This window comes from Ranitomeya imitator, chromosome 3 (assembly GCF_032444005.1).
Source record: "Ranitomeya imitator isolate aRanImi1 chromosome 3, aRanImi1.pri, whole genome shotgun sequence".
NCBI lineage: Eukaryota > Metazoa > Chordata > Amphibia > Anura > Dendrobatidae > Ranitomeya > Ranitomeya imitator.
The window spans coordinates 176,958,920-176,983,695 of record NC_091284.1 but is presented as its reverse complement, the minus strand read 5'-3'; the positions used below and the strand labels follow the sequence as shown (position 1 = coordinate 176,983,695).

Genomic DNA, 24,776 nt, shown 5'->3' with positions numbered 1-24,776 from the left:
CTCCTGCGCTGTGTGGCTTCGATGCCCCAATGAAACTAGTTTCAAGACGGCCTGCTGACGTTTGGCCACGGCTGTGCTCATGTCGGTCATAGGTAAACGTTCACGGGTCCATGTGGAGTGGACTGTGACTGATCCTGCAGAGAGGAATCAGAGGAACTGGTGTAAGAGGAGGAGTCGATGCGTACAGACTGGATTCTCCCATGCCTGGACTACCGATGGCTGTAGAGTAGACTGGGAGTGTGAGGATGACTGGGAAGGTGGTGCTGTGGGTGGAATTACACTAGGTCTCTGGACAACAGTGGAGGAAGAGGCAACACGAGATGAAGAGGTGGTAGCTGCCGCTGTTGGTTGGCCTACGTCTTCACTGTGTTTCTGTAACTCCACCGCGTGCCTGTTCCGCACATGTTTCCACATATTTGTGGTATTGAGGTTGCTGACACTTTTACCTCTTTTTACTTTCTGATGACACAGCTTGCATTTGACAAAACAAATGTCATCTGCAACTGTGTCAAAAAAGGACCAGGCACTGCAAGTCTTGGGAGCGCCCTTTTTGGCTTTGGAAAGAGACAGGCTCCTAACGGGTGCCAAAGTGGAGGCTACAGGCTCCGCAGTCTTCCCCCTCCCTCTCCCTCTTTGGCCCGTAAGGGGAAGCTCTTCCTCAGAGCTGCTCCCACCACCTTCCTGTTCCTCACGCCACGATGGGTCAAGGACCTCATCATCTCCACTACCCTCTGCCACCAACTGCTCCTCCTGGGTAGTCTCGGCAGCACAGTACGCATCAGAAAGCGGCACCTGAGTTTCATCATCAGATGCGTACTGCGCTGTGGTCACCGGAGGCACTGGCCCACCTGCCTCTTCAGAGTCAGAGAGAGAAAGCTTTTGGGCATCACTGCACACTGCCTCTTCTTCCATTTCTCCAATGCTGCTTGGCTGGCCCCCTGTTTCCAAGCCAAGAGATTCAGAGAACAGAAGTAGAGACGGCTCCTGTCCTGGGCTCTCTGACTGCCTGGCCAATTTGGCAGGTGGTGAAGAGACAGATGGCTGCTCTCCAGTGCTCTGTGCCTGAGAGGATGTGGCACTAACTGAAGTCAATGCCGAGGCGTTAGCTGCCATCCACCCGACAACGGCTTCAATTTGGTCTTCACGTAGCAGCGGTGCACGGCGCTCTCCGACAAAGCTGCGCATGAAGGACTGTTCCCTGCTGAAACTGAGTGACGACGAGTCACCGGCGCCCGCAGCAGGCACAGAATCACCACGTCCTCTCCCTGCTCCTCTCCCTGCTCCACGCCCACGTGCCTTACTCCCTGCCCTCTTCATCTTGGTTGACAGATAAAGATAAGCAGAAAAGTACTAAGGCCTTAGTGTGCTTATTCCTGAAATGCTCCTCCTAACAGGTGTAAGAAACACTAATGTTGTAAATTGTGGACTAAACTTTATTATTTTTCAAATGTGGCCTACACAAGTGTTAAGTTGTGTTTGGTGAACTTAACTTTTTTTTTGGTGCAGATCGGGCTACAGAGCTAGTTTAAATCACACGGAGACCGTGTAGACAGCCGTAAACGGCGCTGCAAGGCCAAAAAACCCTCCTCTCGGTTATCCTATATAGTGTTTTTCCACTATTTAGCTGGATACGAGTGGAAAGACACTAATAGGAATTTTTTTTTTCAAATTTTAAACTGGCTGCACTATTTGAAAAAAAGGAAATTGTTTTTCAAGGTATGAGGCAGTAACGCACCCTGAGCTGAATCCAACCGGCTATGGCTGCACACAGACTACAGGGCGAGCTGCGCTCACACAGAGACTGTGCAGACAGCCGTAAACGGCGCTGCAAGGCCAACAAACCCTCCTCTAGGTTATCCTATATAGTGTTTTTCCACTATTTAGCTGGATACGAGTGGAAAGACACTAATAGGAATTTTTTTTTTTCAAATTTTAAACAGGCTGCACTATTTGAAAAAAAGTAAAATTTTTCTCAAGGTATGAGCCAGTAACGAACCCTGAGCTGAATCCAACCGGCTATGGCTGCACACAGACTACAGGGCGAGCTGGGCTCACACGGAGACCGTGCAGACAGCCGTAAACGGCGCTGCAAGGCCCAAAAACCCCCCTCTAGGTTATCCTATGTAGTGTTTTTCCACAATAGAGCTGGAGACTGGTGGAAAAACACTAATAGGAAATTTGAGAAAAAATGTGCAGCAGGCTGCACTAAGAGCAAAAAAGGACAACTGTGTGAGGCAGTGTGAACCCCCCCTGAGCTGAATACAACCGGGTATATGGCTGCACACAGACTACAGAGTGAGCTGCACACACACACACACACACACAGAGACCTTGCAGAACGCTGTTAAAACAGCGCTGCAAGGCAAGAGCAAGGTGAACAGTGAAGAACACACAGCGTTTTGCTAAATTAGCCTTTGGAAAGGAAAATAAAGCAATTAGCTAGCTCGACTGGCCCTCAGTTAGAACACAGCGTCCTGTCCCTAACTGAAATCACAGCAGAGTGAGCGCAAAATGGCGGCAGCGTTTTTTATAGTGCAGAGTGACATCATTTCAGCAGCCAATCCAAGCCTTGCCAGTACTTACATGCCCACCATGCTAAACAGGATGTGCCCACACTTCCAATCATTCCTCATTGGCTGCTGCGTTCAGTTTGAATTCTGGGAACTTCCGATTCCGGTATCCGATACGCGGGAAGTATCGGAATTCGGTATCGGAATTCCGATACCGCAAATATCGGCTGATACCAGATACTTGCGGTATCTGAATGCTCAACACTATTCATGACCCTTTTCAGCCATGAAAAACTGACCTATAGTAAATGTAAGTTCTGATTAGGGCTCTATATATGTAGAGGTTTTTGTATAATTTATATCACAATGACCTCTTACATTTACTTAATCTATTCTTGGTGGAGATTTTGTTAAGACCCCCCCACCCCCTTCAATTGTTATATCTAAATATTACCCCCTTCATGACCGGGGGATTTTTTCGTTTTTCCGTGTTCGTTTTTCGCTCCCCTCCTTCCCAGAGCCATAACTTTTTTATTTTTCCGTCAATTTGGCCATGTGAGGGCTTATTTTTTGCGGGACGAGTTGTACTTTTGAACGACATCATTGGTTTTAGCATGTCGTGTACTAGAAAACGGGAAAAAAATTCCAAGTGCGGTGAAATTGCAAAAAAAGTGCAATCCCACATTGGTTTTTTGTTTGGCTTTTTTGCTAGGTTCACTAAATGCTAAAAATGACCTGCTATTATGATTCTCCAGGTCATTACGAGTTCATAGACACCAAACATGACTAGGTTATTTTTTCTCTAAGTGGTGAAAAAAAATTCCAAACTTTGCTAAAAAAAAAAAAAAAAAAAAATTGCGCCATTTTCCGATACTGGTAGCGTCTCCATTTTTCATCATCTGGGGTCGGTTGAGGGCTTATTTTTTGCGTGCCGAGATGACGTTTTTAATGATAGCATTTCGGTGCAGATACGTTCTTTTGATCGCCTGTTATTGCATTTTAATGCAATGTCGCGGCGACCAACAAAACGTAATTCTGGCGTTTCGAGTTTTTTCCCCGCTACGCTGTTTAGCGATCAGGTTAATACTTTTTTTTTATTTGATAGATCGGGCGATTCTGAGCGCGGCGATACAAAATATGCGTAGATTTGATAATTTTTTTTATTGATTTATTTTGATTGGGGCGAAAGGGGGGTGATTTAAACTTATGTTTTTTTTATTTTTTTCACATTTTTTTAAACTTTTTTTTTAACTTTTGCCATGCTTCAATAGCCTCCATGAGAGGCTAGAAGCAGGCACAACCCGATCGGCTCTGCTACATAGCAGCGATCTGCTGATCGCTGCTATGTAGCAGAATTGCACGTGTGCTGTGAGCGCCGACCACAGGGTGGCGCTCACAGCGACGGGCAATCAGTAACCATAGAGGTCTCAAGGACCTCTATGGTTACAATATACAAGCATCGCCGACCCCCGATCATGTGACGGGGGTCGGCGATGACGTCATTTCCGGCCGCCCGGCCGGAAGCGGTAGTTAAATGCCGCTGTCTGCGTTTGACAGCGGCATTTAACTAGTTAATAGGTGCGGGCAGATCGCGATTCTGCCCGCGCCTATTACGGGCACATGTCAGCTGTTCAAAACAGCTGACATGTCCCGGCTTTGGTGCGGGCTCACCGCGGAGCCCTGCATCAAAGCAGGGGAGCCGGCATCGGACGGTATAGTACGTCCGATGCCGGTAAGGGGTTAATAATACTTATAATCTAAAAAAATGGTATCAAATCTTATTGTACTAAATTTCCTTGTTTAATATTAAGACACAAACCAGGTTAATCCCTAAAGAACTTGAGGGTCTTTTTCGTGGCGCTGCTCTTGTCGCGGAAGATTCTCTGAAAAGTAAACATTAGGTAGTAAAGTCATTTTGTGGGCAAGTGTGGAAAGTTGTCATACATGTCAACCTGGAAAGGAGTGACTGGCCACCAAAGTCTGTGCCGTGGATGACATGTCATTGTGCCGCTCTGTAAATCAGGCAGGAGAAAACGAGGGACTTGGGCAGCTGCGGAAGAGAGAGGTCAGCCTATTGGCCTTGTAATTGAGTCCACAACCATAGTGGTCAAATCTGCTAATGGATTATACAAAAGTGTAATAATTTCTCATTCTTTGCTGTAAGTGAAACATCTAACGCTTACTTTGCTGTTCACTGTAGGTTTTGGAAGAAATATCTTGTTACCCTGAGAATAATGAAGCAAAAGAGCTGAAGCGTATTTTGACACAGCCTCATTTCATGGTAAGCAAGTTTTCTTTATTTTTTGGGCGGGAGGGTTGTTTCCCATCAGCTCCAATATTTCTGCATGCATCCCCTAATAGGGTACAGCAGGACTAATGCATCAACAAGGTGACCATTGTGCCACCTCAAATTAGGCCAAAAAAATTGAGGTTTGAAATTGCCCAAAAGCAGCATCGTTATTACGGTATGATAGTCTTGCTGTAATCTTCCCTTTTACATAACTAATAGCAAACTAATCACAAAACCTCAGTTATAAAGCCATAAGGTTAAAAATGGTTCAATCCAGACATCGGTGTATCAGAAACCAATTGACCAGCCCTCATCTCTGATGGGACAACTTCCACCCGAAACGCATTAAAAAATCCATTGTCTACCTCCAGGCCATCAGATATAATTGTATCTGCTCCAACCCAACAGATGGGGATTAGCACTGAACTCGTCTTACAAAGAAATTTTTAAACCAGGGCACCATCTCCATCCTCTAATGGTCAGATCAATATTATTATTTTATTATATATTTTCATAGCGCCATTTATTCCATGGCACTTTACATGTGAAAGGGGCAGATATAGACAAGCACAATAAGCATGAGCAAAACAAGGCACACACAAGTACTGGAGAGATGACCTTGCCCAAGAGGGCTCACAGTCTGCAGGGGATGGGTACAGCTGGTCGTGCGGCGGTTCTGCAGACTAAGGATCACTGCAGGTTGTAGGCTTGTCAGTAGAGGTGGCTCTTCAGCTTCTTTTTGAAGGTTTTCGTGGTAGGTGAGAGTCTGATGTGTTGGGGTAGAGAGTTCGAGTATGGGGGAAGCACGGGAGAAGTCTTGCATTCGGTGGAGGGAAGAAGAGATAAGAGGGGAGTAGAGAAGGAGATCTTGAGGATCCAAAGTTGTGTGTGGGTAAGTACCGGGAGACCATGTCACAGATGTATGGAGGAGACAGGTTGTGGATGGCTTCGTATGTCATAGTTAGGGTTTTGAACTGGAGCCTCTGGACAATAGGAAGCCAGTGAAGGGCTTGGTAGAGAGGAGAGGCAATAGAGTCACAAGGTTCACTAGAAGTTGACTATTTAATATGGAGAAAAATGGGAAAATAATCATATTCCTCTGGTGACCTACAGCCCACTGCTTGAAGTGCTTAAAAAACTACCATAAAACTTCACTTTATCCTACACAAAGAACAGTCTAAAAATATCAGAAGCTCTGTGCCCTCTGGTACAACAAAAGGAACCTATACTTACAATGTGAAGAGCTCCAAAACCTGTACTCATGTAATGACCACAGACCCAATACAGATCTGCAATACACAGCAGGACTAAAAGATTCATGGGACATTCACATATTCCTCTTCCAATGTGGTGTACTTAATTTTGTGCATTATTTGTCCTACTGTCCTAAATGTAGAAACAGGACATAGAATCAAAGCATGTTTGACTTGGAAGGGACCTCCAGGGTCATCATGTCCAACTCCTCTGCTCAATGTGGGATTCACTAAACCATCTCAGACAGATGTCTCTCCAGCCTCTCTCTGAAGACTTCTATTGAAGGAGAACTTGCGACTTCTCGTGGCACCCTGTTACTCATTGATCACCCTCACTGTCAAAAAGTTTTTTCTAATATCTAATCTGTATCTTTGTTTCATTCCATTGCTTCTCGTGTTTCCAAGTGCAAATGAGAATAAGGATGATCCCTCTACACTGTGACATAACTTCAGATATTTGTAATCAAACAAATAAAGCAGCACACTGTAGCGCCATAGCATGCAAATATGAAAATTGAATTGCGTTACTGTACTAGAAATATGAAAATTGAGAAAGCTTAGCACATAAATTGGCCAATTCATGTGTACCTGGAAGCCACGTTAAGGCGTTTCTCGTTTCCAGGACCTAATTTAATGCCAATCTTCTCTTAGAATAAAGTCTTCATCTGTATAGGAACTTAATATGAATCCTCTCTTAGACTGAGATCTATACAGTTATATGAAAAAGTTTGGGCACCCCTATTCATCTTAAGCTTAATGTTTTATAAAAATTGTTTTTTTTTGCAACAGCTATTTCAGTTTCATATATCTAATAACTGTTGGACACAGTAATGTTTCTGCCTTGAAATGAGGTTTATTGTACGAACAGAAAATGTGTGATCTGCATTCAAATAAAATTTGACAGGTGCATAAGTATGGGCACCCTTATTTTCTTGTTTTAAATACTCCTACCTACTTTTTACTGACTTGCTAAAGCACTTTTTTTGGTTTTCTAACCTCATTGAGCTTTGAACTTCATAGCCAGGTGTATGCAATCATGAGAAAAGCTACTTAAAGTGGCCACTTTCAAGTTGTTCTCCTGTTTGAATCTCCTCTCAAGAGTGGCATTATGGGCTCCTCAAAACAACTGTCTAATGATCTGAAAACAAAGATTATTCAACATAGTTGTTCAGGGGAAGGATACAAAAAGCTGTCTCAGAGATTTAACCTGTCAATTTCCACTGTGAGGAACATAGTAAGGAAATGGAAGAAAACAGGTACAGTTCTTGTAAAGGCCAGAAGTGGCAGGCCAAGAAAAACATCATAAAGGCAGAGAAGAAGAATGGTGAGATCAGTCAATGACCATCCTCAGACCACCTCCAAAGAGCTGCAGCATCAACTTGCTGCAGATGGTGTCACTGTGCATCGGTCAACTATACAACGCACTTTGCACAAGGATAAGCTGCATGGGAGAGTGATGCGAAAGAAGCCGTTTTTGCTAGCACGCCACAAACAGTCAGCTGAGGTATGCAAAAGCACATTTGGAGAAGCCAATTTCTTTTTGGAAGAAGGTCCTGTGGACTGATGAAACCAAGATTGAGTTGTTTGGTCATACAAAAAGGCGTTATGCATGGCGGCCAAAAAACACAGCATTCCAAGAAAAACACTTGCTACCCACAGTAAAATTTGGTCGAGGTTCCATCATGCTTTTGGGGCTGTGTGGCCAATGCCGGCACCGGGAATCTTGTTAAAGTTGAGGGACGCATGGATTCCTCTCAGTATTAGCAGATTCTTTTTTTTTTTTTTTTTTTTTTTAACCAATAAGCTTTTTATTGAAGTATAACATATCAAATAATACATCAAATAACTTCAGAAAAAGGGAGGGGAGGGAAGAAAAGAAAATAGGGAAAGCAGGGGGAATAGAGGGAAAAAACCAAATACATAGTGCTCGAGGACCACAGCATAATCAGTACAAAAGTACACAATTACAGTGCCAGATAAATCACATATTCAAAGAAACATGACTGTTAGATAAGAGTAAGAGCAGACTGGGAAATATAGGCCGAGGACACCCAGGGATCCGACCAGGAAAAGACTTTATTCTTTTTTGGCAAACCCTGAGCCATAATAAGCTCATAACAGAAGTGTAGATCAATTTTGGAGATCAGTTCGGCCCTAGAAGGGAGATCCGAAGATTTCCAGTATTTTGCAATACCCTGTCTGGCCGCAACTAAGACATTGGAATTTATTGGACGGAGAGGGGAGGGGAGATCAATGAGGGAAATACCCAGCACAGCAAGTTGTCCCTTCAGAACAAAGGGAAGATGCGTTAGATCAGCGATCAAGGCCTCTATCTGGTGCCAAAAAACCTGAACCTGTGGGCATGACCACCATACATGAGGAGGAACCCATGGCGCCACACCCCTTCCAGCAGAGCGGGGAGGAGGACTGGGTGAATTTCGTCAGGCGGGCAGGGGTAAGATACCAATGCAGCTGAATCTTCTTCACCTGTTCCAGGTGGCCAAGACACGAGGAGAATTTAGAGGGATGCACCATAGCAAACTGCCAATCCTCCAGGGAAGCCTCAAAATTCAGTGAGGACTCCAAGGAAGCCATAAAATGAAACTTATCAGGAATACCATGGGATATAAGGGCTTTGTAGATGATAGAGATACCATGGGGCAATATAGTGGATGGTCTAAAGAACCTATGAACCGGGTCCTCTGTCAGAGGCGGGGGTGCACCAAACAACCGTCGTGATTTAAGGAAGCTGTTGATATTGAAAAAAATCAATATTAGTAAGGGAGAATCTCCCTGCAAGATCCTCAAATGGCAAGAGGCCATTCGAGCCAAACAGGTCAGCCACCCGGAGCACCCCGCGCCCCCTCCAGGAGGAAAGAGAAATGTGCCCAATAGCATACTCCAAGGCATGCAAAGAGACAGTCATACCTAAACACTAGGTGAGAAGTGCAAAGCAACGCCCAAAGTTTAGTAGCGGTCTTGATAGTACGGAGATAGGGGCCCTCAGGAGAAAAACGAAGCAGCTGAAGCTCTAGGAGCAATTTAAGAGCGTTTTTGGGGGCGAACTGAGACTCAATAAGAAACCAGGGTAAGCGTGAGTTCCCCTCCCACCAAATTTTAAGGGGCTCCAAAACCGCCGCCCTATAATAAGACTGCACCGCAGGGGCACCCAACCCACCCATAGAGTACGGAAGGGACATAATTCGACGCCTGATCCTATGAGGTTTTCTGTTCCAGATGAACCGATCTAAAAGCGATTGAAAAGCTAAAATAAATTTTGAGGGGATAAAAAGGGGGAGGCACCGGAAAAGGTACATAATTTTAGGGAGGAATAGCATTTTAGAAGTTTGTATACGGGCCATCCACGAGAGCGACGCACTCGATAGCTGATCCATGCCCCTCCTAACCGCCAAGAGAGTTCCCTCAGTTTGCACGGACGATGTTATCCAACCTAGTTATCCGAATACCTAGGTACGTAAAGCCTAGGGGGGCCCAAATAAACGCATATTGGGATTGGATTTGGATTTGAAGAGGAACCGGAAGAAAAAGGGGCAAAATTGTGGATTTAGTCAAATTACGTTTGTAATACGAGACCGCAGAAAACTCAGTTAAAATTGAGGTGATCGCGTTCAACGAAGCTAAAGGTGAGGTGCATGTCAAGACCACATCGTCGGCGTAGAGACCAATTTTGTGCTCAGTTCCCCCAACCCTAATTCCTTTTATGTCTGGACTTTGCCTAACCATGGCAGCCAAGGGCTCCATGACCAGAGCAAAGATAAGGGGGGAAAGGGGGCAGCCCTGACTAGTACCGTTCAAAATGGGGAACGTCCGAGACCCAAAACCGGCTGAGCGAACCGACGCACAGGGGTTAGAGTATAAAGCCATGATAGCTTTGGAGATTTGTCCAGTAAGCCCGAACCTTTCCAGCGTAAGCTCGATATATCCCCAGTGCACCCTGTCAAACGCTTTTTCAGCGTCGAGCGACAGGAATACACTGGGGAGACCCCCCCCCCCCCTCTCCACCACATCCGGAAGGTCTATCAGGCGCCTATTGCCGTCTCTGGTCTGTCTGCCGGGAACAAACCCGACTTGATCGGGGTGTATGAGGCCAGGGAGAACCGATAGCGATTTGATGGCCCAAATTTTTGCATAGATCTTGACGTCACAATTTAGGAGGGCTATAGGATGAAAATTCCCCGGGGAGGTTGTGGGTTTCCCCTGTTTAGGAAGAGTCGCAATGGAAGCCTCCAATCCCTCAGCTCTAATGCTACCTACCGACAACCAGTTATTAAAAAGGCGCAGAAGATAAGGGGAGAGGACAGAGAAAAATTGAGCATAATAAAAAAAAAAGGAAAGCCATCTGGCCCAGGGGAGGAACCCTTGTTGGCGTCTCTGACTATTTGAGATAATTCAGACTCAACAATGGGAGAATTCAGATAGGAAAGCTGCTCCACACTGACCGAGGGAAGATTAGCCCTCTCCAAGAATGCCAAAATTAACTCCCGCGAGGGCTGGGGAACCCCTGGGTCAGATCCAAGATCATAGAGAGAGGAATAGTAGGATGCGAACTCCTCAGCAATATGAATAGGATTATAAACCTGGGAACCGTCAGACCTAAGCAGTAATGGGATCTTGGATTGAGCCTCTCTCTTCCTGACGCGTCTAGCCAGAACAGCACCTGCCCGGTCTCCCATTGCATAAAATTTGGCTCTGGTTATCCTCAGGGCATTCTCAGCCTTATAAAGCAGCAGGTTTCGAACATGTATGCGGGCCCTAGAAAGATCAGCAAAAAGCGCTGGGGTAGGAGGTAGTTTGTGGGCAGACTCGAGGTGAGCTATTTCGTCTAGGGCAGACTGAAGAGCTGAGTTATACTTTCTCTTGGCCGTAGCCGCCATCTTGATGAAACATCCCCTGATCACCGCCTTGTGGGCAAACCACAGGGTATCATCACGTATGTCTGGAGTATCATTGGAGGAAAAAAATTCTCGCAAGGCTCCTTCTATAAACTGAGAATTTGATTGGTCTGTAAGGAGATGAGCGTTGAGACGCCAATGTGCAGGGGGCCTGATAGCCAAAGGGTTCCTCAAAGTGAGGGACACCGGGGCATGATCCGACCAAGTGATACTACCTATATCTGCTGAAATGCAGTGAGGAAGAGCCACATCATTCACCAGCACATAGTCAATCCTGCTATAGGAACCGTGCCTGGGTGACGTGAACGTGTAATCCCTCTCGCCGCAATGCAGAGATCTCCAGATATCGTGTAAATTAAAAGTTAATTAGGGGTCCTGCCTCACATCTTAACAGGGAGGAGGCAGAGCAGTCTAGCCCTTTAGACATTGGGGCATTAAAATCTCCAGCAATCAGTTTGTGACCATGTTGAATGTCGTGTAAAATTTTGAGCAAGCCCTCCAAGTATTTAAGCTGACCTACATTGGGAGCATAAATCGAAGCAATGGTGTAAGGGGCATTATTAATAAGGCAGAGAACTACAATGAACCTACCCAACGGATCTGCTATAGAACGGATCAATTGAAAGGAGTTGGTTTTGCTAAAGAAAATGGCTACTCCCGCCTTTGACGGGCCATTGGCAAAAAATTGGTGCGGATATGAGCCAGAGTACATTCTGGCATTATCACATTCCAGCAAATGCGTTTCTTGGAGACACAAACTGTCATGACGGGATTTACCCAGCTGACGCCATACAATAGACCTTTCCCGGGGAGTTGAGGCCATTCACATTAATTGAATATAACGAAATACTCATAGCAAAGGCATATAAACAGTTTTACAACGTTCTGAGCACCGATGAACTGTGCGAGAGAGCAGATGGCATGTGGCCAGCGGGCCTGAGCACAAGTAAGGGGAAACCGGGAGGAGGGGAAAAAAGGGGGGAAAACAAACAAGACAGACAACAAATAAACCAGTAGACCGAGGTCCATTCAGGAATACCCTGAGTCCAAAAGGTGAGATTCAAAAAACAGTTCACCTGTGGGGCAGAGAAACGCTGCGGATACTCTCAAAGAGAAACCAGCGCAGCTCAAGGAAAGAAAAAAAGAACGATGAAAACAAAACATCCGGGAACCAACAATGTAGTGAACTTCAGGCCACCTCCCAGTCCGGTGCAATGCGGGCCCTAAGATTTCTGCCATTCCCAGGCTTTGGAAGGTTCGCGGAGATCGGAGAGCCAGGAGCTGAGAGTCCCCACTTGGAGAGGGCGGTTGCTGCGTGAGACGGAGTCAGGCAGGTGGTGATTGATCCATCTTTCCGGATGAGAAGCTTGGTGGGAAACCCCCAGCGATACAGAATACCCTTTTCTCTGAGAATAGCAGTATAAGGACCAAAAGCCCTCCGGATGGCCAAAGTACCTGGGGAAAGGTCTGGGAAGACAGATGCGAGCAAATCTTTCCGGTAAAGCTGGGTTCTTCCTTAGCGCCTGAAGAAAATCCTCCTTCATTTCATAGAAGTGTATGCGTTCAAGTACATCTCTTGGAACCGAGGGCCCCAGACCAGACGGTTTAGGGATCCGATGCACACGGTCGATTGTGATATCTTTGGGGGCAAACTGCGGGAGAGCAGCCGCAATAAAATCCTGCAGAAACAGTTTCAAATCCCCTGCTAAGATAGATGCCTCTGAGTTTAACGTTATTCCTCCTGGACCTATCCTCCAGGTCCAGGGCTTTGGAGTGGGTTTTCGTGGCCAGGGTTTGCAGGGTCTCATGTGCGTCCCAGAGTTCGTTATGAGAAGAGACCAGCTCCGCCATCTTGCGCTCCAGGCGGTCAGTGCGATTTCCCAGCTCCACCACCTCCCCCTTCAATTCAGCCAGCATGGCGCGCATATCCTCCTGTATGGAGGTTCTAAGGTCACCAAGTAAACCCTTAAGTAGAGCGGCAGTCACTGGGGCATCGGCAGGATCTGGCGCTGCATCGCCTGAAAGCGACGCTTGAGCGCCGCGTTGAGGAGCGGGAAGTCCTGGGGGAGGACGACGCCATCTTGGAACTCAGCGGCGGCTGAGGGGAGGCCGCGAAGAAATCAATGATTCTCCTAGAGGGATCGCGGGCGCCAGCTCTAGATTTCCCCATGCACTCACCGCTGCTCCCGGGACCAGCGCCAACTCCATGAGGGTGAGAGAGGCCGCCGGAGACAAAGATATGAGCCGCTTTAAGGTTCCCGGCGACAGAGCTCCCGCTCTGTGCGACCTATTCCATCCGCAGATAGGCCACGCCCCCATTATCAGCAGATTCTTGACAATAATGTTCATGAATCAGTGACTAAGTTGAAGTTACGCAGGGGATGGATCTTTCAGCAAGACAATGATCCAAAACACCGCTCCAAATCTACTCAGGCATTCATGCAGAGGAACAATTACACTGTTCTGGAATAGCCATCCCAGTCCCCAGACCTGAATATCATTGAACATCTGTGGGATCATTTGAAGAGGGCTGTCCATGCTCAGCGACCATCAAACTTAACTGAACTGGAATTGTTTTGTAAAGAGGAATGGTCAAAAATACCTTCATCCAGGAACTCATTAAAAGCTACAGGAAGCGACTAGAGGCTGTTATTTTTGCAAAAGTAAGATCTACTAAATATTAATGTCACTTTTCTGGTGGGGTGCCCATACTTATGCACCTGTTAAATTTTGTTTGAATGCAGATTGCACATTTTCTGTTAGTACAATAAACCAAGGCAAGGCAGAAACATTACTGTGTCCAACAGTTATTAGATATATCAAACTGAAATAGCTGTTGCAAAAAAAAAAACAATTTTTATAAAACATTAAGCTTAAGATTAATAGGGGTGCCCAAACTTTTTCATATAACTGTATCTCTGTGGAGGAGTAGGGTCCTGCTATGATTAAAAACGCCTGAGGCTAAAGGGCGGAGTGCTCAGTCAGAAGGCTAATGAATACAAATTTTAAAAAAACTGACAGTCACATCCAAACAAACTCTGTGTGAACAGATGCTTACCTAGAGTCACCAACTTGTATACAATAAAACAAATAAAGCCGCACACTGTAGCACCATAGCATGCAAATATGAAAATAGAATTGCATTACTGCACTAGAATATGAAATATGAATATTAAAAATTGAGAAGGCTTAGCGCAGAAATTGGCCAATTCATGTGTACCTGGAAGCCACGTTAAGACGTTTCTCGTTTCCAGGACCTGCCGCAATATGCTTAACTTAATGCCAATTTAGTTCCCATACAGATGAAGACTTTATTCTAAGAGAGGATTGGCATAGCCAAAAACTTTTTTTTTTCTTTTCTTTTTATTTAGGCAATTGTTATAGCGGAACTATCGCTTTATTATATACTTTCCTTATATAAGACCGCATATTCATGAAATGTATGTGTTTTTAATTCTGTAGTCAATGTTTTTCACTGTAATTGAATAAAAGGGGACACTTTTCTTATTGTTGGGTGTATAGGCAATGATGACTTGTTCATTTTTATGCAGGTATTCCAGGCCTTTGATAGGACTTGGTCCGTCCTCCGATACAGCGGAATACTGCATACTTTTTTTTATAAGTCTTAAGTAGCGTTGGTATGATTTACTAGTATCTACTGAACAAGAGACATGAGGACCGTCTTGTAACTGGTGGCATCCCTGGCTCCTCTTTCGTTTAGCCAGCCTGGTGTATGTTATTGTTTTCAGCGTGATGCGTGACCTCACACGTACGAGGCCGTTCTCCGGTCTCCCATCTAATGGCCACAGATTACAGTTGTGGACGATGGACCAGTTACTGAGAATTGATTTGCATCAATGTTAGTCCTAACACATACCTGTAACCCTGATGAGTGTACCATATACTTGGCTTATGGCTATAGAAGCTGTTAATTGGCTTTCCAGCACTCCATGTACCACTAAGCAGGCCCTTGTGTTGGAAGCTACATGTAAGTGGTCATTCGTTTGTACTAATATCTCTTTGAATCTGGTTTGGCTGGATTCATTTACGTACTAGAAATCTAACACCTGTTCTGTAGTCGTTTCTGTCTGTGCCTGATTTTCCACTAGGTGGTTAACATTCGATGCTCTCTTCTTCTAGATTTATATCCTTAATCACAGGGTTAGAATAACAATTTGCAAGCACAGGGATATTGTGTGAGCCAGATTTCCGGTAAGGGAATTGTAGAACATTTTCTTTTTGAGGAAAAACACAAGGGAAAATGTCTAGTGCCTGTGCCAGCCGGCATATAACCGCCCCGCCGAACAATAGTTTCTATTGATTTCTGCATCCTTTGGGAAATGATCACTGTTAAATGCAGATTACCTCACTGCTCGAGAATGGATTCAGGAGAGGTCTAGAGCCGATCAGCCCCGCTTTCTTGGAATATTATTAGGAATATTAATTCCACGTTGTACTAATGTTTCCTAAAGCAGGTCATTACAATTTAGAGTGATACAAAAATAATCTTTCATCTCACCATGTCGTTAAATTAATTGTAATTTATATCTGGTGAATGGTCATTTACATTGTAAGCATTGCACACAAAGATGGCTGTAATGCTGTGGAAACCCATGCTGTAATGACAATGGAAGGAAACAAATCCTACTATACTGTGGTTTACTGCAGAAAGGAAGCCCACATTACCTGGTGGAGAAAGGAATCCCACATTAACTGGTGCAGAAAGGAATCCCACATTACCTGGTTCAGAAAGGAAGCCCACATTACCTGGTGCAGAAAGGAAGCCCACATTATCTAGTTCAGAAAGGAAGCCCACATTACCTGGTGCAGAAAGGAAGCCCACATTACCTAGTTCAGAAAGGAAGCCCACATTACCTGGTTCAGAAAGGAAGCCCACATTACCTGGTGCAGAAAGGAAGCCCACATTACCTGGTGCAGAAAGGAAGCCCACATTACCTGGTGGAGAAAGGAAGCCCACATTACCTGGTGGAGAAAGGAAGCCCACATTACCTGGTTCAGAAAGGAAGCGCACATTACCTGGTTCAGAAAGGAAGCCCACATTACCTGGTTCAGAAAGGAAGCCCACATTACCTGGTTCAGAAAGGAAGCCCACATTACCTGGTGCAGAAAGGAAGCCCACATAACCTGGTGGAGAAAGGAAGCGCACATTACCTGGTGGAGAAAGGAAGCCCACATTAACTGGTGCAGAAAGGAAGCCCACATTACCTGGTGCAGAAAGGAAGCCCACATTACCTGGTTCAGAAAGGAAGCCCACATTACCTGGTGCAGAAAGGAAGCCCACATTACCTGGTGCAGAAAGGAAGCCCACATTACTGAAGCGCACATTACCTAGTGCAGAAAGGAAGCCCACATTACCTGGTGCAGAAAGGAAGCCCACATTACCTGGTGCAGAAAGGAAGCCCACATTACTGAAGCCCACATTACCTAGTGCAGAAAGGAAGCCCACATTACCTGGTTCAGAAAGGAAGCCCACATTACCTGGTTCAGAAAGGAAGCCCACATTACCTGGTTCAGAAAGGAAGCCCACATTACCTGGTGCAGAAAGGAAGCCAACATTACCTGGTGCAGAAAGGAAGCCCACATTACGTGGCGCAGAAAGGAAGCCCACATTACCTGGTTCAGAAAGGAAGCCCACATTACCTGGTGGAGAAAGGAAGCCCACATTACCTGGTGCAGAAAGGAAGCCCACATTACCTGGCGCAAAAAGGAAGTCCATTACAGGTTAGTGATTACTGTAGATCTTAGGTTTTTTAATGCAGATGTAATATTGGCTAAACATGAAAATGCTTCTTCTTTACATGGATAGATCTGATCTCGTCCTACAGAAAGAGCTGTAAGGGGGCTAATGAGCGTGTAGTCAATGGGGAGGTATGTGTCGCAGAGATGGCTGCTCCCTGCGATGCAACCCGGAGTATTTTGCTTAAGTGCAAGTGAGCACTAAGATGTCGTTTAGTGCCCCTGGGTCCAGGTTGCGGGTAGCTATGAGAGATGGACTGGTCTGGCTACCCACATACCTCACCTGTAGGTGTGGATACAGCCTACATAATGGAGGCTGTTGTTTGGCACATGGTCTGTGTCTTGGGAGGTAGAAGCCTTCCTGTGTGTTTGGCTCTTGAGCGAGCCTGGACATTGCCCAGCTTGTGTGCCCACAGGCCTAAGGGATCAGAATCCGGCTAAGGACATTTGTGTTGTTTTGCCTGCTCTAAAGGCCGTGAACCTTTTGTTGTTGCTGCCGGTTTTATGAAGCAAATAAACCCACATGGACTTTTAAGAGAACGTGTCTCCGGTCTTCTCCCTGTAGCACCTGAGTGAGTACGAATCCCTAACAGAACATACAAACCCCTTGCAGATATTGACCTTGGTGGGATTTGAACCTAGGACCCCTGCCCTGCAAGGTTGCAGTGCTGCCCACTGAGCCACCGTGCTGCCCTTTGTTGATGCAGACCATGCACCCGAGAAGGAATACTGGCATAATGTGCAGTGTGGTGCTCCCATTCTCCTTCTTTGATTTGCAATTTCAATGTTCAGTGTAGTAAAATGTGTGGTTTGAGTTCCAGCATATATTTTATTATTTCTTATTTTCTGGGAAACGTGTATATATTTGGGCATTTTATTTATAGAGATATATTATTCATTTGCTTGGTATTCTTTTCTGCGAAATAACTTTTGTAGTCTGTCTGTCCTTACTGATTTTTATTTCTGTATTCAAGATAAATGTCTTTATCTCTTCACACGAAACATTACAGTGCTCAGGTTTTATGTTTCAAGGTATATTGGCATCATGGGATATATATAGTGAGGATTAGTTGTAGAAATTAGTTCTTGATGGCTTACCTTTATATATTGCGGCTGGTGTTTAATAGCTATGCATATCCCCATTTTTCACCAGTCTCTGCTCCACGTCTATTTTAATAGAAATCAATGTAGCATCTTTTTTCCACCAAAGAAGGGAACTTAGATGAAGGTAGGGAAACACATGTCCGTGGAGTTCAGCCCTCTAATTGGCTTTGGTAGTCATCCATTATTTATAGTGGTATTGATTGTAATGGAGACAAGCTACAGGGACCCGTGAAAGATTTGCCAATTATGCCTTTCAAGCAAAATGTTCCCTCCATATCTAAAGTGCTAGATTCTGTTCTCCACACCCTCACTGTTCTGTTTCAGCATATCCTTTCATCATGGTGAGCCTTGTCTAGTACGTCCAGTGTTTGTGTAGCATTTCCTTCCTTTACAATCTGTACAATGTTAATCAATTTACAGTAACTTTAAAGGGAACCTGTCACCCCCAAAATCGATGGTGAGGTAAGCTCACCGTCATCAGGGGCTTATCTACAGCATTCTGTAATGCTGTAGATAAGCCCCCAATGTAACCTGAAAGAGGAGGAGAAGAGGATAGATTATACTCACCCAGGAGTGGTCCCGCTCCGATGGGTGTCTCAGGTCCAGAACAGCGCCTCCCATCTTCATTCCATGACGTCCTCTTCTGGTGTTCACGCCACGGCTCCGGCGCAGGTGTACTTTATCTACCCTGTTGAGGGCAGAGCAAAGTATAGCAGTGCGCAGGCGCCGGAAAGGTCATTGAGGCCCGGCGCCTGCGCACTGCAGTACTTTGCTCTGCCCTCAACAGGGCAGACAAAGTACGCCTGCGCTGGAGCTGCTGCGTGAAGACCTGAAGAGGACGTCATGGAATGAAGATGGGAGGCCCCAGACCGGACCTGAGACACCCATTTGACCGGACCACAGCGGGACCTCCCCTGGGTGAGTATAATCTAACCTCCTTTTTCTCCTCTTTCAGGTTCCATCGGGGGCTTATCTACAGCATTCCAGAATGCTGTAGATAAGCCCCTGATGATGGTGAGCTTACCTCACCATCGATTTTGGGGGTGACAGGTTCCCTTTCAGGAAAGAAAAGCGTTTTTTTGCATTGAATTATAAACTAACATTTCTAATATTACAGGTTGTGTGATGCATATATGTTATTAGGGTTCATTAAGTACACTGCTCTCTCCTGGTTCTCCTCCTATCTTTCTGACCGCTCCTTCAGTGTTCTGTTCTCTGGCTCCACTTCATCTCCTCTTCCTTTCACTGTCGGGGTACCTTAGGGCTCAGTTCTTGGCCCCCTTCTCTTCTCTCTCTACACGGCCCCAATTGGACAGACCATCAGCAGATTTGGCTTTCAGTACCATGTTTATGCTGATGACACAACTATACACGTCATCCCCTGACCTTACTTCCGCTGTACTACAGAACGCCACTTACTGTCTGTCCGCAGTCTCCAACATCATGTCTGCTCTCTATCTGAAACTCAACCTCTCCAAAATTGAAATTCTTCTGCTCCCGCCATCTACTAACTTCCCTAAATCTGACATTTCCCTCTCCGTGGGTGGCACCATAATAACGCCCCGGCAGCAGGCGCGCTGTATGGGTGTTATGTTTGACTCCGATCTCTCCTTCACCTCCCATATACAATCTCTTGCCCGCTCGTGCCGCTTACACCTAAAGAACATCTCTAGAATCCGCCCTTTTCTCACCATGGAAACAACAAAAACCCTCACTGTCGCCCTGATCCACTCCCGCCTGGACTACTATAACGCTCTATTAATTGGCCTCCCCCTTACTCGACTTTCCCCTCTCCAGTCCATCCTTAATGCAGCAGCCAGGGTTGTCCATCTGGCTAATCATTACTCAGATGCATCCACTCTTCGCCAGTCGTTACACTGGCTGCCCATTCATTACAGGATATAATTCAAAGTACTTGTTCTCACCCACAAAGCTCTCCACAGTGCAGCACCCCCATACATCTCCTCCCTCATTTCGGTCTATCGGCCTAGCCGACCGCTGTGCTCTGCAAATGACTTTCGACTAACCTCTGCACTAATCCGTACCTCCCACTCCCGACTCCAAGACTTCTCCCGCGCTGCGCCAATCCTCTGGAATGCTCTACCCCAAGATATTAGGACCATCCACAATTTGCATAGTTTTAGGCGCTCGCTCAAAACACATTTGTTCAGAGCGGCCTATCACATTCAGTAATCAGTCATGTTATGTTTGTGTGTGTGTGTGTGTGTGTAGCCCATTCACTATCTCCATCTATCCCCCACCCCCCTGAAGATGGCTGGACCATCATTGTAAATACATCATTGTAAATACACACCTGTACTTTGTATCTCCCCCTCCTCATGGTAGATTGTAAGCTCTCACGAGCAGGGTCGTCTTATTTCGCTTTAATTATTGTATTGTTAACATTGTTACCTATGACTGTTGTTTGAAACTGTAAAGCGCTGCGGAATATGTTGGAGCTATATAAATAAAGATTATTATTATTATTATTATTATTATTAATTGATAATATGAGTCTGTAGTGTGACAGATCTGGTACTAAGAGGGGTGCTCCGGGGAGATAAAAATGGACTTCAATCCACAAATCTGTCTAAAACGATAAAGGCTGATGTGTCTCCTCCTGGTCGTACATGCTAATTCATGTGATTTTTACTACTACTCACTGTGCGGACATGCCCAGCCTCCTCCCCATTTCCCATCTGGAGGATGGATGAGATCCGTAGGCATGACTTGCTTCTTGCAGTGCTGCTGTCTGTAGGTTTGATGTCCTCACTGTCGCTGCTGTGCTTCATAGCTCACATACATGGCTGGGCAGACAGGCTGTACAGAAGGAGCCACGTCAGTACACTCATTTCCAAGGCTCATTCTGTGCTCCATCTCATTGTTTATGTGACATACAAGCATGGCAGTAGGGTACAGCAGAGCGAAAAAGGACGGGGCCTCGAACCTGCACACAGCCTGTGATGAGCCTCTGTCAGTGGGCTGAGTTGCATAAGAAACAATTCTTTATAACCATGCGTCACTTGTGGTCTATAGAATAGGGCTCGTAGAGAAGAGAAAGACGCGCACTCTTGCTCACTCGGTGGTGCTGACTGTACGTGGAGTTAATCAACCAAGCACCATCGCAGCTCCCTGATGCAGCATACAAGTAGTCTCTAACGGGACTCCAGCAATTTACATGAGAACGCCTCATCCTCTTGTTTTCTATTATGAGTAAAGTTTCATAAAGACTCAGCGGGTCTTATACCACTGCGGTGAATCACTTACTTTTGGTGTATTGAAAATAAAAAGCCACAATTTTTGCAATTTAAAGGAACTTTGAGTGCGACTGTTCATTCTCGAGTATAGTATAGGGCTCCACACAATATATTCAGAAGGCAAATAACTGACCTCCTATGTGGTGCAGAAAGTCAGTCAGATGGATTGCAGATGTTTCAGTGGAGAGAGGTCTAGGTAGCATGTATGAAAGTGCTGGAGAGAATGCACCAGTCCTCAGTGACCATAGTCGCAATCTCGCCAACACTTTCATATGCTACTTTTCGCACTATACATCCACAGTCCGCCTGATGATTTTAATGCAATCCATATTAAGTGTTGAGCTATTCTTTTTGCATAAGAAGCCATCCCCAGAATCGTTGATGTAGCGTGCAGCATTTGTGAGGAGCAGTGCGGGGACCTAAAGTAACAGAGTAGTAGTAAAATCACATGAAGCGGCATATAAAGCCAGGAAGAGGGATGTGAGCCTTTTAAGGGTATGTTTCCACGGTCAGTATTGGCTGCGGATTGGACGCTGCGAACAGCCGCAGCGTCCAATCCGCAGCAGCCAGATGTTACAGCATAGTGGATGTGATTTCATGAAATCTCATCTCCACTATGCATGCAGGAATGCCTTCGGCTTCCCTGCGTAACTGGACATGCGGCGCGTCTTTATAGACTGCAGCATGACTATTTATCTTGCGGAGATGCTCAGTCTCTGCAAGATAAATATCACCAGTCCAATGTATAGGATGCGGTGATTCCGCATGGTCCAATGAACACATGCGGAATCACCGCCCGTTCAAAAGCTGGCAGCGCTTTGGGCGGAGCTCCGTCCAGATCGCTGCCATTACGGACTGTGGAAACATACCCTAAAGGTTTTAGACATAATGTGGGTTGAAATACATTTTTATCTCCCCGGAGTACCCCTTTAATAGCTTTCACTTTTCTGCTCTTTTGATGGGATTTGTTTGGTTTAACCCCTTCATGACCCAGCCTATTTTGACCTTAATAACCTGGCCATTTTTTACAATTCTGAGCAGTGTCCCTTTTGAGGTAAACTCAAGAACGCTTCAACGGTCCTAGTGATTCTGAGAATGTTTTTTCGTGACATATTGAGCTTCATGTTAGTGGTAAATTTAGGTTGATAATTTTTGCGTTCATTTGTGAAAAAAATGGAAATTTAGCAAACATTTTGAAAATTTTGCAATTTTCAAATTTTGAATTTTTATTCTGTTAAACCAGAGAGATAATGTGACACAAAATAGTTAATAAATAACATTTCCCACATGTCTACTTTACATCAGCATAATTTTGGAACCAAATTTTTTTTTTTGCTAGGAAGTTATAAGGGTTAAAATATGACCAGCGATTTCTCATTTTAGCAACAAAATTTACAAAACCCATTTTCTTTAGGGACCACCTCACATTTTCAAGTCACTTTGAGGGGTCTATATGGCTGAAAATACCCAAAAGTGACACCATTATAAAAACTACACCCCTCAAGGTGCTCAAAACCACATTCAAGAAGTTTTTTTAACCTTTCAGGTGCTTCACAGCAGCAGAAGCAACATGGAAGTAAAAAAAAATAACTTAACTTTTTAGTCACAAAAATTAACTTTTAGCAACAATTTTTTTTATTTTCCCAAGGGTAAAAGGATAAACTGGACACCGAAAGTTGTTGTACAATTTGTCCTGAGTATGCCGATACCCCATATGTGGGGGAGAATCACTGTTTGGGTGCACGACAGGGCTCAGAAGGGAAGGAGCGCCATTTGACTTTTTGAATGACAAATTGGCTCCTATCTTTAGCGGACACCATGTCGCATTTGGAGAGCCCCTGTGTGCCTAAAGATTGGAGCTCCCCCACAAGTGACCCCATTTTGGAAAGTAGACCCCCCCCACTGAACTTATCTAGATGCATAGTGAGCACTTTAAAGCCCCAGGTGCTTCACAAATTGATCCGTAAAAATGAAAAAGTACTTTTTTTTTCACAAAAAATTCCTTTAGCCTCAATTGTTTAATTTTCTCATGGGCTACAGGATAAAATGGATCTTAAAATGTGTTAGGCAATTTCTCCTGAGTACACCGATACCTCACATGTGGGGGTACACCACTGTTTGGGCACACGGCAAGGCTTGGAAGGGAAGGAGCGCCATTTGACTTTTTGAATAAAAAATTAGCTCCAATCGTTAGCGGTCACCATGCCGCTTTTGGAGAGCCCCTGTGTGCCTAAACATTTGAACTCCCCCACAAGTGACACCACTTTGGAAACTAGACCCCCCCCAAGGAACTCATCTAGATGTGTGATGAGCACTTTGAACCCCCGAGTTCTTCACAGAAGTTTCTAAAGCAGAGCCATGAAAATAAAAAAAAAATTTTTCTTTCCTAAAAAAAATTTTTATCCCACAATTTTTTATTTTCCCAAGGGTAACAGGAGAAATTGGACCCCAAAAGTTGTTGTCCAGTTTGTCCTGAGTACACGGTACCCCATATGTGGGGGTAAACCACTGTTTGGGTGCATGGCAGAGCTCGGAAGGGAAGTAGTGACTTTTTGAAATGCAGACTTTGATCCAATGGTCTGCAGGTGTCATGTTACGTTTGCATAGCCCCTGATGTGCCTAAACAGTAGAAACCCCCCACAAGTGATCCCATTTTGGAAACTAGACCCCCTCCCAAGGAACTTATCTAGATGTGTGGTGAGCACTTTGAGCCCCCAAGTGCTTCACAAAAGTTTATAACGCAAAGCCGTGAAAATAAAAAATCATTTTTTTCCCTCAAAAATGATTTTTTTTTTTAGCCCGCAATTTTTTACTTTCACAAGGGTAACAGGAGAAACTGAACCCCAATAGTTGTCCAGTTTGTCTTGAGTACGCTGATACCCCATATGTGGGGGTAAACCACTGATTTGGCACACGTCGGGGCTCGGAAAGGAAGTAGTGACGTTTTGAAATGGAGACTTTAATGGAATGGTCTGCAAGCGTCGTTGCGTTTGCAGAGCCCCTGATGTACCTAAACAGTAGAAACCAACCACAAGTGACCCCATTTTGGAAACTAGACCCCCCAAGGAACTTATCTAGATTTGTGGTGAGCACTTTGAACCCCCAAGTGCTTCACAGAATTTTATAACGCAGAGCCGTGAAAATAAAAAATCTTTTTTTTCCCCACAAAAATAATTTTTTAGCTTTCATTTTTTTTATTTTTCCAAGGGTAACAGGAGAAATTAGACACCCAAAATTGTTGTACAAATTTTCCTGAGTATGCTTATGCCCCATATGTTTGGGTAAACCACTGTTTGGGCACACGTTGGGGCTCGGAAGGGAAGGAGCACCATTTGACTTTTTGAATGCAATATTGGCTGGAATCAATGGTGGTGCCATGTCGTGATTGGAAACCCCTGATGTGCCTAAACAGTGGAAACCCCTCAATTCTAACTCCAACGCTAACCCCAACACACCCCTAACCCTAATCCCAACTCTAACCATAACCGTAATCACAACCCTAACCCCAACACACCCCTAACCCTAATCCCAATCCTAACCCCAACACACAACCAACCCTAATCCCAACCATAACCCTAATTACAAGCCTAACCCTAACCTCAACACACCCCTAATCCTAATCTTAACCCTAATTCCAACCCTAACTCTAGTTCCAGCCCTAAGGCTATGTGCCCACGTTGCGGATTCGTGTG

General features: G+C 45.1%; 1 protein-coding gene across 8 annotated transcripts in view; it reads left to right on the top strand.

The window, feature by feature from the left end:
* CASK (calcium/calmodulin dependent serine protein kinase) overlaps positions 1–24,776 on the top strand; it is a 393,333-nt gene that overhangs the window by 316,953 nt on the left and 51,604 nt on the right. For all 8 annotated transcript variants that reach the window (XM_069761644.1, XM_069761640.1, XM_069761641.1 and 5 more), the window contains one exon: positions 4,711–4,791. In XM_069761644.1, the coding sequence (XP_069617745.1) occupies positions 4,711–4,791 (81 nt within the window). The remainder of the gene's footprint in view (positions 1–4,710; positions 4,792–24,776) is intronic.